This window comes from Phacochoerus africanus, chromosome 4 (assembly GCF_016906955.1).
Source record: "Phacochoerus africanus isolate WHEZ1 chromosome 4, ROS_Pafr_v1, whole genome shotgun sequence".
Lineage (NCBI taxonomy): Eukaryota > Metazoa > Chordata > Mammalia > Artiodactyla > Suidae > Phacochoerus > Phacochoerus africanus.
The window spans coordinates 5,569,977-5,586,585 of NC_062547.1; the positions used below are offsets into that span (position 1 = coordinate 5,569,977).

At 45.1% G+C, this 16,609-nt stretch overlaps 1 protein-coding gene across 1 annotated transcript in view; it reads right to left on the reverse strand.

Annotated features, from left to right (window-relative positions):
• Position 1: 1 nt before the first annotated feature.
• Positions 2 to 16,609, reverse strand: part of C4H11orf80 (chromosome 4 C11orf80 homolog) — a 104,370-nt gene continuing 87,762 nt past the window's right edge. The window contains 3 exon segments of the mRNA XM_047775160.1: positions 2 to 146; positions 245 to 432; positions 4,067 to 4,142. Coding sequence (XP_047631116.1) covers positions 81 to 146; positions 245 to 432; positions 4,067 to 4,142 — 330 coding nt within the window. The 3' untranslated portion in view covers positions 2 to 80.

The window sequence follows — 16,609 nt, forward strand, 5'->3', positions numbered from 1 at the left end:
CTCGCGCGCGGAGCAGGTTTATTGAACAACAGACTACATGCGGCCCCCGCGGGCGCGGGGGCGCGGGGAGGGGGCACAGTTCAGGGCGCAGGGCCGGGACTCAGCCACTCGGACAGATTGGAGATTTCCTGCAGCCACAGCGCGTCCTGCGGGAGGAAAGGGGGCCCAGGGTGAGGACCCCTCGGCAGCAGCCGGGCCCCGCCCTGCTGCCGCTCCCTCCCCTGTGCGGCCTTAGCCCGGTTACCTCCAGGTCGCTCCCGGGGCCCGTCCTGCTTCGACTAGGGGTCAGGGGCGCCGCGGTGGGCTCCACGGGGCGCGGGGCTGCCTCTGACGGGCTCAGGGCCCCAGGTGAGTAGAAAGTCCGCGTCTCCTCCAGGCTTTGGCGGAGTCTGCCCCTCTTGAGCTTCTTGATTTCTGCCTGCCTGCTGGTCCCTAGGAGGAAGCACGCCCGCCCATCTTACTCCCTCGTCCTGTGCTAGAAGGAGCCGTAGGGGAAACCTGGGAGAAAAGGAGGAACTGGGGTGCGGCTCCCTTAGCCCTCCCACCTCAGAACACTTTCCTCTGGTCCTGTCCGGATTAAAGCCTGGCAGCTCCGGATCCCAGACTGAGGCTGCACAAGGGCTTCAGAGTCTCCCTGTCCCCTCTGAGCTGGGCCGGGGAAGAGGCATCTGGGACTTTTCCAAGCCCTCACTTGAGGCTCGCGTCCACTCACTCACCACACTGATCCTTTGTGGCGTCTGCACTACCCAGCTACTCCCTCCCTGCCAAGCTGTGATTCCCCTGCCGGAAAGGTGGCCTCGCCTTTCCCTTTGTTGCTTAAGCTGCTTTAGGCAGTGCAAATTTAAAGCAGTTTGGATCTGTAGATTCTTTCTGAGAAGGTCCTGGGAACATAGATCAAAGAGCTGTTCTCTGGGTGAAGCTCACAGATTCTAGAAGGATGCAGAAGTGTGTACGAAGTCCACTGGCAAAAAAGAAAGAAGCTCTTAAACCATCTCTGTAGATGAAGGAAGATTCCCTTGAGATGTCTCAGTTGGGTTTTGAAGGATGAAGAGAAACAGACCCCACTGACAAGGCAGAGGAAAGAACTTCCTGGGTGAAACTGTTGGGCAAACACTCAAAGGCATTCCTACCTAAAACGCAAGGTGGGCATCCAAGGAGATGAATCTGAAGGGGTTAGTGGGAGTCAGAGAAGGCTAAAAAATGGATTTTTATCTGTAAGAACTAGGAAAGCAGTGGAGTCTTAACATTGGAGAAATATTAATTCTGTATTTCAGAATGATCATTTGTCAAAAGTGTGGCTTAGTCAAATTAGAGAAAAGACGACCTCAAGAGCCCAGGAGAAGTGAAGGCAGTGGGTATGAAGGAGTCAGAAGTATTCATAAGGCCAAATCAACAGGCCTTGGTAGACTGGATGCGGAGCATGAGAATGAGGGGCATCTCAAATGAATGGCAGGTTTCAGATGTGAAAAGCGATAGGCTGTGGTGCTATTAATGGTGACTAAAGAAGAGCTGATCACGGATGTGTGTGCAGAGGGCAAGATATCACGAGAGAGGAAACCCGAGGTACCAATGGGACCTCCACGCAGAGCAGCCAGTGAGCAGAGAGAGTTCACATCTAATGTTCCGGAGAGGCCTGGACGGTTTATACCATCTGCGGAGTCTTGCACCCACAGGCAGTGGTCTACAGCTAAGATGGAAGAGAGCAGCTCGGGAAGGAGTACAGCATGGGCACCATTTGGGGGTGGCCAGAGGAAGCTAGCTGAAGAGAAGGCCAGAGAGGGGAGAAGCAGGTGAGTCCCAGTCTCACAGTGCCAAACTCACAGAATTGAATAGTGCAGATATGATGAAGAGATGCATAGTCAATTTGGTAATGAAGAGGCCTTCCCAGACAAGAGACCGTGTGGTTCAGAAGCCATACAGAAAGCAAGTATGGAGTTCCCATTGTGGCACAGTGGTTAACGAATCCGACTAGGAACCATGAGGTTGCGGGTTCGATTCCTGCTCTTGCTCAGTGGGTTAACGATCCGGTGTTGCTGTGAGCTGTGGTGTAGGTCACAGATGTGGCTCGGATCCCACGTTGTTGTGGCTCTGGCGTAGGCCGGTGGCTACAGCTCTGATTAGACCCCTAGCCTGGGAACCTCCACATGCCGCGTGAGTGGCCCTAGAAAAGGAAAAAAAAAAAAAGAAGAAAGAAAGAAGTGTCCTGGATTAGGAAGAGAGGGAAACAGAGTGTACCTTGCTTTTTTGAGAAATTTGACTGAGATGTGATGGGGAGAGAGAGAGGTGGAAGAAGTTCAGGACCTTTTGAAGAATGAGAAACTGACCTCCTGGGGGAAAGGAACTCAGAAAAGAAGATGCAAAAGTGACAACTGATGCTACCAAGAAAGGAGTAGGGACAGTGACACCTCTGAACCTGAGGGGATGGGTGGGTCCCCCACTGGTAAGGTTCTGGCAGTGGGGAGAGTACACAGTAGGTGAGTTTACAGAGAAAGCAGACTAGTAAGTGAAGTACGAGGCTAAATCAGGAGGCAGAGGCTGGGTAGCCACTGCAGAGAAGACCAGGAAGACAGTGGAAAGAACCGACAAACTGAAGGCTCCTCAGTGAATGGACCACAGGCGTGTGGTGCCGTCCGACGACATTCAGTGATTTTCTTAGCATGGCTGCCCACACGGGACAGAGGACTGCTGGCAGCTAGAGCTGCAGCTCGGTAAGGCAGAGCAGCTCAAATGATCCTCCCGGGGGGGGTGGGTGGGGGTCTACCATATCAAAACCACCTAGATTTTCAGGCTTATGTTGCGCAGTAGAGAAAACATGAGCTTTAAGGCAGCAGACTGCAGTTCAGATCCCGCTCCTGCTAAGTGCTCTACCTGCTCTCTCAACCTGCACTGTCTCTTGTGAGAGGGGACCAGGGCTGCCCACCCCAAAGGGTCACTGTGGAGAAGTGGTCACTGGAAGAGCCAAGCATCTCCCTGGGTCCACAGAAGCTGTGGACCTTCTAAGGAAAGTACTTACTCTTTTCACAGCAAAACTGCTGAACTGTGTGTGGTGAATACTGAATTGTGCTATGTGGTATACTTCCATTCTTTTAAATGTCCTAATCTAAGTTTGTAAAAATAGATTCTTTGCTTTATACAGCCTTTGCTGCAGGGTTCTTTTCAGTAGGAACAGCCCCCGCAACATTTAAAATACAGTTCAACTGACAGAGTGATTCAGAAACACATCTTAGGCCTAAGCATAGACAACATGCTTACCCTGGAAAAACGAATTTTACCAACAAAGCACAGGTGCTAAAGTCAGTCCCTGCATTCCCTCAAGCCCAGACCCTGTTTTGTCTGATAGTACATCCCCACTAGTCTGGCTCTGGTAGAGAAAGACCAGAGCCAGGCCACCTGGGTTTGAATTCTGGCGCTGTCATTTACTAGCTGTGTATCCTAGGTAAGTTTATTGGCATCTCTGGGCTTCAGCTTCCTCATCTGTAAAATGAGGATAATAATAGTGCCATAGGTTTTGTGTGTGTGTGTGTGTGTGTGTGTGTGAGAGAGAGAGAGAGAGAGAGAAGTAAGAGCATAAATACACTTCAAAGCTCAGACTAATGCCTGGCACCTGCACCATACAGGTTCAGGCACCGATGGCTGTGATTATTTTCAGACACATACACACACCTGCCACTGCAGGCCTGTTCACGTGTTGGAGGGAGGGGGAAGGACTTCAGTAGAATCACCATCACATCACACACACTGACCCCTCTTCATAACCTTCATCAAGGCTGAGGTGGTGTCTGCACCCAGGAGCAGCCTCCAGAGCACCCAACAGAGAAGTAACCAAATCCAGGGGGAGCCAGAGTATCAACATCAGTGATGGAGAAGAGACATGAAGGAACCAACTGGATTCAGGGCGCTGCCCCATCACGTGCAGTTTTCCGTAGCTACACAAATTGTATGAGAAACTTCTAGTCCTGTTTTACCAGCTTTTGGAGGAGTGTGCTTCCTGCTGCCCCAGAATACCTGTGAGTGATGGTGGGAGCCAGCCAAATCCCAGGGCTCACCTGAAAAGCCGAAACCCTACCTGTGAGGAGCTCCAGACCGCTGTTCTCATGTATGTCCTCTCTGCTCTGCTCTGCATCATTTTTCTCTGGGAGCAGCTGCTTAAAAAATTAGAAAGCCTAAGTGAGTTTTGCAGATGCATGAATAAGCCCCAGTGAGATCACGTGCATGGTGAGTTTGTGGCCCTCACACTGTTGACCTTTCTCACCTGGAACCCCTCTTACTTCCTCCTGGCTCATGTGAATCCCTCCACCCAGCCCCCAACCATCAAGGCTTCCCTCCTCTATTGGAGACTTTGTACCTCGCTTCAGCCACTCTGGGCATTTCCTTCTTCTGAACTTTGGTCACTCATCTACTGTCTGCTCCACTCTTGGGCTCTCAAGTATGCACTACACGTCCCTTCCCCTCTTTGTACGTGTTCATGTCTCTCTGTTTTGTTTTTTGTGTTTTTTGCTTTTTAGGGCCACACCTGCGACACATGGAGATTCCCAGGCTAGGAGTCTAATCAGAGCTGTAGCCACTGGCCTACGCCACTGCCACAGCAACGCCAGATTTGAGACACGTCTGTGACCTACACCACAGCTCACAGCAATGCCGGATCCTTAACCTACTGAGTGAGGCCAGGAATTGAACCCGCAACCTCATGATTCCTAGTCAGATTCATTTCTGCTGCACCATGACAGGAACTCCCTGTATGCGTTCATGTCAATTTTCTACATCTTCAATTCCTTGAAAGGTAAGGTTCCTCAGGCCTAGATCTCTTTTATAGGTAGCGTAGCTCCTGGCACAGGGTAAGTGCTCAACAAATGCCTGATGAGGTCAAACATGGGAAGCCACAGGGCACATTCTGTAATTTCCTGTAGCCTTTCAAAGCCCTGCTGATTTGGTTCAACTTGGACAGAGAAACAAAAGTCAGAACCCAATCCTCCAAGAGCCTTGCTTTTCAATATAAGTATGTAAAAATAGATATCCTCTTCATCAAAATAAAAAGCTTTTGTGCTTCAGGGGACACTTAAATGAAAGTGAAAAGTCAACCCACAAGAGTGGGAGGAAATATGCAAGTCACATCTGATAGGAGACTTACATCAAGAGTAAAGAACTCAGGGAGGTCCCATCGTGGCTCAGAGGAAACAAAAATGACCAGCATCCATGAGGATGCAGGTTCGATCCCTCAGTGGGTTAAGGGTCCGGCGTCATGAGCTGTGGTGTAGGTCGCAGACGTGGCTCAGATCTGGCGTTGCTGTGGCTGTGGTGTAGGTCAGCAGCTAAAGCTCCAGTTTGACCCCTAGCCTGGGAACTTCCACATGCTGTGAGTGTGGTCCTAAAAAGACTAATAAAGAACTCAGTTCAACAGTAAAAATGACAACGCAATTAAAAAATAGATTTGCGAGTTCCCATTGTGGCTCAGTGGGTTAAGAACTCAACTAGTATCCATGAGGATGCAGGTTCAATCCCTGGCCTCACTCAGTGGGTTGAGGATCCAGGATTGCTGCAACCTGCGGCATAGGTTGCAGCTGTGGCTTGGATCTAGCTATGGCATAGGCTGGGGAACTTCCATATGCTGCAGGTGCAGTCCTAAAAAGCCAAAAAAAGGGGGGGGGGCGTTGAATAGACATTTCTCCAAAGAGATATAAATGGCCAATAAGTACATGAAAAGATGCTCAACATCATTATTCATTAAGGAAAAGCAAATCAAATCCATTAGGAGATAGCACTTAAAACCTACAGGGATGGTAGTAATAATAGACAGTAACAAGTACTGGTGAGGATGTGGGGAAACCGAAACCATTCTACAGCGCTGGTGGAAAAGTAAAACGATGCAGCCAGTATGGAAAACAGTTTGAGTTCTATGACCCAGCAGTTCTACCCCTCGGTGTTCTCCAAACAGAATTATAAACATGTGTCCACACAAAAATGTTCATAGCAGAATTATTCATAATAGCCAAAAAGTGGAAAGAACAGTCCATCAACTGATGAATGGATTTTAAAATATGGTATATCCATACAATACAATATTCTACAACATGGGTGAACCTTGAAAACATTATGCTAAGTGAAAGAAGTCAGACATAAGAATCTACTTATTATATGACTCCACTTACATGAAATACCCAGTCTAAGCAAATCCATTGAGACAAAAAGTAAACTAGTTGCCAAGATACAGGAGATGGGGAATTGGGACTGACTGCAAATTAGGTACAAGGTTTCTTTTTGGCATGGTGGATATGTTCTGGAATTTAGTGGTGATGGCTGCAAAACACAGTGAATATACTTAGAACCACTGAGTTGTGTGTATGTATGTGTATATGTATATTGTACACATGTACAATTCAGTACATATATATATATATATATTGCTTTTTGGGGCCACACCCATGGCATATGGAGGTTCCTAAGCTAGGGGTCAAAGCTGGAGCTACAGCTGCTGGCCTACACCACAGCCACAGCAACGCAGGATCCAAGCCCCGTCTGTGACCTACGCCACAGGTCACAGCAATGCTGGATCCTTAACCCACTGAGTGAGGCCAGGGATCAAACCCACAACCTCATGGTTCCTAGTCAGGTTAGTTTCTGCTGCGCCACAAGGGCAACTCCTGAATTGTATAATTTAAAATGGTAAATTTTATGGTATATGAATTCCAACTCAATAAAAAATGTATTCTATCATATGTTGTTTACTAAAGCGAGTTTCGATTTCTAAGTAATTATATTCCAAGGAACAGAGAGAAGTAAAGATGGCCCTAAAGGTGTGAAAAAAGAAACAGTATTGGTAAAATTTCCGAACATTTTTTTTCTTCTTCTTTTTTTTTTTTTGTCTTTTTTCTAGGGCCGCTCCCGAGGCATATGGAGGTTCCCAGGCTAGGGGTCTAATTGGAGCTGTAGCCACTGGCCTAGCCACAGCCACAGCAAGGCAGGATCTGAGCCGCGTCTGCGACCTACACCACAGCTCACGGCAACGCCGGATCCTTAACCCACTGAGCAAGGCCAGAGATCGAACTGCATCCTCCTGGTTCCCAGTCGGATTTGTTAACCACTGCACCACGACGGGAACTCCCCTTTTCTTTCTTGAGGGAAAACTTATTCTTTTACTTCACTCCAGCTTAGAAAAATCTCAAGTCACAAGACAAACCTTTATCCTATCTTGAAATTGGGCTCACCAAGGCAGTACCTACATTCAGATATAAATCCCAGTCCTGGAGAGACTTGTATAACCTCCTTTCATCATCAGCTCCCCCAGATGAGACAGCCTTACCCTCAGGATAGAGTTCCTTGGATTTAACACTCTGAGACATTTCGTTCTGGTCTGCCGCCCAGGAAACAATATCTTACCTTTACCCCAGCTCCTGCTTATTCTGAGTTTTTAGCGCCTACATTCATCTGTGACAGTAAGTTCAGGATTACCATCTTGTCTTTCACAGCCCGCTGTCCTCTGTTCCAACATCTAGGCTTAAAATGAATATGTTCTATAAAACTCTGGGAGTTCCCATCATGGCTCAGTGGTAGCGAACCTGACTAGTATCCCTGAGGACGAGGGTTCAATCCCTGGGTGGTTCGATCCCTGGCCTTGTTCAGTGGGTTGGGGATCTGGCGTTGCCATGAGCTGTGATGTAGCTTATAGACTCTGCTCGGATCCTGCCTTGCTATGGCTGTGGCGTAGGCCAGCAGCTACAGCTGGGATTCACCCCCTAGCCTGGGAACTTCCATATGCTGTGGATGTGGCCATAAGACACACACACACACAGACCTCTGAGTAGTCTCTCATTTCTTCCATTTCTCCATAAACTACATAATATCTACAGATGGTTTTATTCTGTGTTACTGAAAAGGTCAGCTATTTACCTCACCGGTTTAGAAATGGAAACTGAGGGGGTGGTCCAGAGGAGAAAGAACTGGACCTATCATCACTGACATTGTAGTTTTTAGCTATAGCCACTGGGTGCCACTCTTGTGTCACTAACAAGTTATCAATAAATGGCCACTATCAGGGAAAGTACTGATCTTGAGTAGAGTGGGTTCTTCTCAATGCCTTTGGTGACTCATCTTCCCTGGGCTTGTGATCCAGTCGTATACAGTAAAAATGTTACTAGGCTTTGGATCCAGGGACCTCATTATAAATCCTAGCCTTTCCATTTGCTGACTGTATGATTCTGAGAAAATTAGAAAAGTTCTCTAACCAGTTTCGTTCTCTATGAAATGGGAAAACTGCAACTTACCTCATAAGATCTTTGTGGAGATTAAAGTGGAAATCTTGGCACAGATTAGGGATTCAATAAAGGTTCCTTCCTGGATAGGATGACTACTGGATAAGACCTTGGGTTCACTAGCCATCTGCCAAGTTTACTGGGCTATATATGGCCCTGAAGCTATGAGCCATCACTACAGGGACACAGTGGGGCAAAGGAGGTCACATCATTTCCTTTTCAGACCTCAGGGGGATATCAGAGGCCCAAGCAGAAGGACTTCACAGGCTGAAATACTTTTAGATCCTGCCGATATATCTCACGTACTACAATGTCACACACCTTGTCCTGTACCTATCCCTATGAATAGCTGCAGTGTATTGAACCGCAGCCCCCAAAAGATATGCTCAAGTCTTAACCACTAGTACCTATGAATGTGACCTTATTTGGAAAAAGGGTCTTTGCAGATGTAATTAAGGATCTTTTTTTTTTTTTTTTTGGCTTTTAGGGCCACACTCACGGCACATGGAGGTTCCCAGGCTTGGGGTCAAATTGAAGCTACAGCTGCGGGCCTATAGCACAGTCACAGCAACGCAGCATCCGAGCCGCTTCTGTGACCTACACCACAGCTCACAGCAACACCAGATCCTTAACCCACTGAGCAAGGCCAGGAATTGAACTTGCAACCTCATGATTCCTAGTCGGATTCATTTCCACTGAGCCAAAATGGGAACTCCTGTAATTAAGGATCTTAAGAGAAGATAGTTGTGGATTTAGAGAGGGCTCTAAATACAATGACAGGTTTACTTAAAACAGACAGGCAATGGAGTCCCCTGGTAGCTTAACAGTTAAGGATCCAGCATTGTCACTGATGTGTCTCTGGTCACTGCTGTGTGAGGGTTCAACCCCTGGCCTGGGAACTTCTGCATACACAGTCAGAAAAAAAGGAGTTCCCGTCGTGGCACAGTAGTTAACGAATCCAACTAGGAACTATGAAGTTGTAGGTTCGGTCCCTGCCCTTGCTCAGTGGGTTAATGATCCGGCGTTGCCATGAGCTGTGGTGTAGGTTGCAGACGCGGCTCGGATCCCACGTTGCTGTGGCTCTGGTGTAGGCCGGGGGCTACAGCTCTGATTCAACCCCTAGCCTGGGAACCTCCATATGCCTCAGGAGCAGCCCAAAGAAATAGCCAAAAAAAAAAGACAGACAAAAAAAAAAAAAAAGGAAAAAAAGGCACAATTGCAGCACTATTTATGATAGCCAAGACATGAAAGCAACCTAAATGTCCATGAACAGATGAATGGATAAATATGTGGTATACGAAGACAGTGGAATATTACTCAGTCATAAAAAGAATGAAATAATGCCATTTGCAGCAACATGAATGGACCTTGAGATTATCACACTAGGTGAAGTAAGCCAGCCAGAGAAAGACAAAAATCACATGGTATCACTTACATGTGAGATCTAAAAAAAATGATACAAATAAACTTATATTCAAAACAGAGGAGTTCCTGTCATGGCACAGTGGTTAACCAATCCGACTAGGAACCATGAGGTGGTGAGTTCGATCCCTGGCCTTGCTCAGTGGGTTAAGGATCCAGTGTTGCCTTGAGCTGTGGTGTGGGTCGCAGATGAGGCTCGGATCCCGAGTTGCTGTGGTTCTGGCGTAGGCTGGTGGCTACAGCTCCGATTAGACCCCTAGCCGGGGACCTCCACATGCTGCGGGAGCAGCTCAAGAAAAGGCAAAAAGACAAAAAACCCAAAAAACAAAACAAAACAAAAACAGAAACAGACCCACAGACATAGACAACAAAGTTAGGGTTACCAAAAGGGAAGGATGGAAGGGATAAATTAGGAGATCACTATATACTATATAGTACTGTATATAAAATAGACAACTAACAAAGACCTAGTGTATATAGCACAGGGAACTATTTGTAATAACCTATAAGGGAAAAGAACCTGAAAATTATGTATATATTTGAATCACTTTGCTGTACACCCAAAACTAACACAACACTGTAAATCAACATACTTAAACAAATAAATCACAGAGCTAATTTAAAAAAGAGAAGGACAAAGGGAGATCTGAGAGACAAAGGAGAATGGCCATGTGAAGATGGAAGCTTAGACTGGAGTTTTATGGCCACAAGTCAAGGGACACCTGGGGCCACTAGAGCTGGAAAGGCTAATGAAGGATTCTCCCCCAGAACCTTTGGAGTGAGTGTGGCCCTGCCAACACCTTCCGGACTCCAGAACTGTGAGTCACAGAAGTAACCTGAGCCACAGCAGCGACGGTGCTGAGTCTTTAACTGCTGGGCCACCAGGGAATACTCTTTTGTTTTTAAGCTACCAAATTTGTGGTAATTTGTTATGGCATCCACAGGAAACTGATACAATGGGTATTAGCCTTTATTTGCTCAAGCTGTGGGCAGCAGCTTTCCAAGTTGAAGGGAAACCAGCAAGAGCATGTGCAGTGAGCCCACTGAAAGGAACAGCATTCTTAGGAAAGTACTTCCGAGAAAGCACATACGGCCATGAAAAAAAAAACAGTGTGGTGAAGGCAGCATTTACAGGGGCTTCACTGCTGCAAAGCAGAAGAGGGTGGGAAAACCCATGAGATGCTGTGATCCTTAGGTGCCGAGATACCTAAACCTCCCCATCCAATCAGGCAAACAAATGGAGGAGAGGTAGAGAAGCAGAAGAGGTGTTATTATGTCTGTAATTTTTAACAATTTTATTGAGACATAACTTGCACAATACAACACGTTTAACAATTTGTTAATTTTAGCACACGTACATACTTGTGAAACCACCACATCAGGAAAATGAACGTATCCATTATCCCCAAAAGTTTCTTCTGCCCTTCATAACTCCTCTCCAACTCCCTCCAATTCCTATACCTCATATTTTTAAGCAACCACTGATCTATAACTATAGAGTAACTGGCATTTTATGACTTGTACATAAATGAAATCAAGCAGTATATACGCTTGTATTTCCAGGGGGACTAATGACTAGACCACCAGGGAACTCCCCATGGTAAGATTTTTAACTAAAAATTCAGCTTCTTTAATAGTCATAGAGATACTAAGTATATGGAGCTATTTCTTCTTGAGTAAACTTTGGTAACTATATCTTACTAATTTTTAAATTTTTTATTTTATTTTATTTTTAGGGACAAAAGCGCAGCACATGGAAGTTCCGGGGCTAGGGGTCAAATTGGAGCTGTAGCTGCCAGCCTACACTACAGCCACATCAATGCTGCAGCTTGCAGCAACACACCAGCAACTTAACTGAGTGAGGCCAAGGATTGAACCTGCAGGCTCAGGGACACTATGTCAGGTTCTTAACCCACTGAGCCACAACAAGAACTCCAGTAACTATATTCTTCAAGGAGTTTTCCATTTAATCTAAACTGTCAAATTGAGTGCAGTGTTCATAAGATTCCCTGATAATCCTTTTAATATCTGATGCTACTTCTCTAATTTCCGATAGTTGGCAATTCGTGTTTTCTCTCAATTTTCTTTCTCAATGAATCACCTTTAATTTTCATTGATTTTTTTCTCTATTGTTTTCCTATTTTCTACTTTACTGACTTTTACTCTGATCTTTATTATTTCATATCTCTCTTTATCTTTAATTTGTTATTCTTAATCTTTCGAAGTTGGAAGCTGAGGTCTTTGATTTAAGGCCTTTTTCTTTTCTAACACAGGCATTTCCCCCGAGTGCTGCATTAGCTACATCTCAAAAATTTTGATAATTTTCACTTCCATTTTAATTAAATTAAAATATTTTCTAATTTCTCTCTCTCTCTCTTTTTGTCTTTTTAGAGCCAAACATACAGTACATGGAAGTTTCCAGGGGCCAAACTGGAGCTATAGCTGCTGGCCTTTGCTACAGCCCCGGCAATGCAGGATCTGAGCCGCATCTGCAACCTACACCACAGCTCACAGCAATGCCAGATCCTTAACTCACTGAGGCCAGGGATCAAAATGTACCCTCATGGATACTAGTCAGATTTGTTACCGCTGAGCTATGATGAGAACTCTTGGGTTTAATATATCATCTTACTGTTATCTTTTTGGCAACACCCATGGCATATGGAAGTTACAGGGCAGGGGATCGAATCCAAGCCACAGCTGTGACCTAAGCCACAGCTGTGGCAATGCTGGATCCGCAACCCATTCCAGGGATCAAATCTGCACCTCAGCAGAGACCCAAGCCACAGCAGTGACAATATCAGATCCTTAAGCCACTGAGCCACCAGGGAACTCATCTTTGTTTTTAAAAATAGTTTTATTTGGAGTTCTCTGGCAGCTCAGTGGATTAAGGATCTGGCATTGTCACTGCTGTGGCTCCAGTTCAATCCCTGGCCCAGGAACTTCAGCTTGCTGCAGGCATGGCAAAAAAAAAAAAAAAAAAAGATAGTTTTGTTATGTAAAGAATCCCAGGTTGACAGGATTTTTCAGTACTATAAATATGTTACTACTCCATTTTCTTCTAGTTTATACTGTTTCTGATGAGAAACTCTGTAATCCTTCTTTGTTTCCTTGTACATTAACAAGGTTTGGATTTTTTTTTTTTGTCTGTTTGCTTTTAAGATTTGCTTTTTACTACTGATTTTAACCCATTTAATTATGATGTATCTTAGTGTAGTTTTCTTTAGTTTTCTTGGACTTGGTGTTTGTTAAGATTCTTAGATGTAGGGGGTATAAAGATTTCATCAGTATAACCAGTATGGGGAAAAATATGGAGGTTCCTTTATTTTTAAGATTTATTTATTTATTTTGCTTTTTAGGGCCATACCCATGGCATATGGAAGTTCCCAGGCTTAGGGGTCAAATCGAGCTATGGCTGCTGGCCTACACCACAGCTACAGCAACGTGGGATCTGAGCCAAATCTGTGACCTACACCACAGCTCACAGCAATGCCAGAATGAGCAAGGCCAAGGATCGAACCCCCATCCTTATGGATACTAGTCAGATTCGTTTCTGCTGTGCCACAACAGAAACACCCTGGAGGTTCCTTTAAAAACTGAAATTAGAGCTACCATATTCAGCAATCCTACTCTTGAGTATATATCCAGAAAAAAAAAACTTAATTTGAAAAAGATACATTCACCCCACTGTTCATTGCAGCACTGTTTACAACAGCCAAGACATGGATGCAACTCAAATTTCCATCAACAGATGGATGAAGAAGATTACACACACACACACTCTCACACACACACACACACACAGAGGACTATTACTTGGGCATAGAAAAGAATAAAACAAGGCCCTTTGCAGCAACATGGATGGATCTAGAGATTATCATAGTGAGCGAAGTAAGGCAGACAGAAAAAGACAGATATCATATGACATCACTTATATGTGTAATATTAAAAAAAGATACAGGAGGGAGTTCCCATCGTGGCTCAGTGGTTAATGAATCCAACTAGGAACCATGAGGTTGTGGGTTCAATCCCTGGCCTTGCTTAGTGGGTTGAGGATCTGGTGTTGCCGTAAGCTGTGGTGTAGGTCACAGACGTGGTTCAGATCTGGAATTGCTGTGGTTCTGGTATAGGCTGGTGGTTACAGCTCTGATTAGACCCCTAGCCTGGGAATCTCCTTATGCCGCGGGAGCAGCCTAGAAAAGGCAAAAAAAAAAAAAGATACAGGAGTTTCTTTTGTGGCTCAGTGGAAATGAGCCCAACTAGTATCCATGAAGATGAGGGTTTGATCCCTGGCCTCACCCAGTGGGTTAAGGATCTGGCATTGCCAAAAACTGTGGTGTAGGCTGCAGATCCTGCATTGCTGTGGCTGTAGCGTAGGCTGGCAGCTGTAGCTCCAATTTGAACCCTAGCCTGGGAACTTCCATATGCTCTGGGTGTGGCCCTAAAAAGCCAAAAAAAAAAAGGTGCAAATTAACTTATATACAAAACAAAAATAGATCTACAGACATAGAAAACAAACTTATGGTTACCAGAAGGGATAGCTGGGAGTAGAGGAAGATAAATTAGGAGTTTGGGATTAACATAAACACACTACTGTATATTAAATAGATAACCAACAAGGACCTATTACATAGCACAGGGAACTACAATCAATATTTTGTAATAACCTATAAGGGAAAAGAATTTGGAAAATATGTATATATGTATAACTGAATTACTTTGCCATACACTTGAAACTAATGCAACATTGTCAACTATATTTCAATTAAAAAAAAACTAACAAACGGGAAGTTTCCTTGTGGAGTAGCCAATTAAGGATCTAGCATTGCCACAGTTGCAGCTGTGGCACCAGTTGCAGCTGTGGCACAGTTTCAATCCCTGGCCTGAAAACTTCCACTGCCACAGGTGCAGCCAAAAACAAAAACTGGAATTCCTGTCGTGGCACAGTGGAAACAAATCCGACTAGGAACCATGAGGTTGCGGGTTAGATCCCTGGCCTCGCTCAGTGGGTTAAAGATCTGGCATTGCCATGAGCTGTGGTGTAGGTCGCAGATGCAGCTCGGATCCTGCATGGCTGTGGGGCAGGCCAGCAGCTGTAGCTCCATTTGGACCCCTAGCCTGGGAACCTCCATATGCCATGGGTGTGGCCCTAAAAAGCAAACAAACAAACAAAACCCACTAACAACAAAAGATTTCATCGAATTTAGAAATTTCTTAGCCATTATTTCTTCAAATATATTTTTGCTTTTACTTCTTCAGATTCCCGAATTATACATGTATTAGGCTACTTGAGGTTGTCTCATGATTCACAGATGCTCAATGTTCTATTATTATTATTATTGTCTTTTTAGGGACACACTTGTGACATATGGAAGTTCCCAGACTAGGGGTCCAATTGGAGCTGCAGCTGCCAGCCTATACCACAGGCACAGCAACATGGGATCCAAGCTGTATCTGCAACCAACCCACAGTGCATGGTAATGCTGGACCCTTAACCCACTGAGCAAGGCCAGGGATTGAACCCAGGTTCATTACTGCTGAGCCACAACAGGAACTCCTATTATTATCATTATTATTATTCTTATTATTTTTTTGGTCTTTTCTAGGGCCGCACCTGCAGCATATGGAGGTTCCCAGGCTAGGGGTCTAATCAGAACTGTAGCCGATGGCCTACGCCAGAGCCACAGCAACGCCAGATCCGAGCCCGTCGTCTGCAACCTACACCAGAGCTCACGGCAATGCCGGATCCTTAACCCACTGAGCAAGGCGGGAGATCGAACCCACAATTTCATGGTTCCCAGTCGGATTTGTTAACCACTGAGCCACGATGGGAACTCCCTATTATTATTTTTTTAATCTCTGTGTTTCATTTCAGATAGTTTCTGCTGCTGTGTGTTTTTTAAGTGTCTAATGTGCCATTAATACTATTCAGTGTAATCAGTATAATTTTCATCTCAGAGACATTAGTTTTCAACTTAAAATGTATTCGGGGTTCTTTTAAAAAAATACCTTCCACATCTTAGTATGTTCAATCTTTTTTCTAGTTCCCTAAACATATGGAATACAATTATAACAACTTTTTTTTGTCAACTAATTTTATCTTCCATGTCGGTTCTGGATCAGTTTTGATTGGATCATTGATTGATCAACTGATTGAGTTTTCATTGTGGGTTGTATTTTCCTCTTCTTACCATGTTTATTAGTTTTTTGTTAGATCCAAGGCTCTACGAATATTACCTTAGTAGGTGCTGGATATTTTTGTATTCTTATAAATATTCTTGAATTTTTGTTCTGCGATGCCACTGAATTACTTGGAAATGACTTGATCCCTTCAGGTCCTGCTTCTGCTTTTGAGCTTTGTTAGGCCGAACCAGAGGAGTGTCTATTGTAGATGTAATTTTTCTCCATTCCTGAGGCAAGACTATTCTTAGTATTCTACCTAATACTCCATAAATTATGACTTTCCTCTCTGTTTGACGGGAATAGGTACTATTCCTGGCCCTGAGTAAGCTCTGCATTTTGTTCCCTCTAATCCTTCTGGGTGGTTCTTCACCGGGACAGTTTCTTCACCTGAATGAGCCGATCAGTACTCAGCTGAATACTGGAGAGAGGAACCTCTGTGTGCAGCTGTCTCGTCTCCTCGTCTCCAGTACTCTGCCCTGAAAACGTACGCTGCTTTGGCATCCCTGGACTCCCAGCTTCATCTATTTAACTCAGAGAGCCCACTAGGCTCTGCCTAGATGCCTGTTCCCTACTCCCTAGCTTCCCTACTTTTTCTAGGCAGTGTGTAAGACAATCGTAGGGCTCACTGTGTTTGTTTTCCATCTCAGGAATAACTACCCCCCATTCATTGTCTGAGGCCCAATGTCTTGAGAACCATTGTTTCATATGTTGTATTTTTTGTTGTTGTCCAGATTTTTGGTTATTTCGGGCAGGAGGGT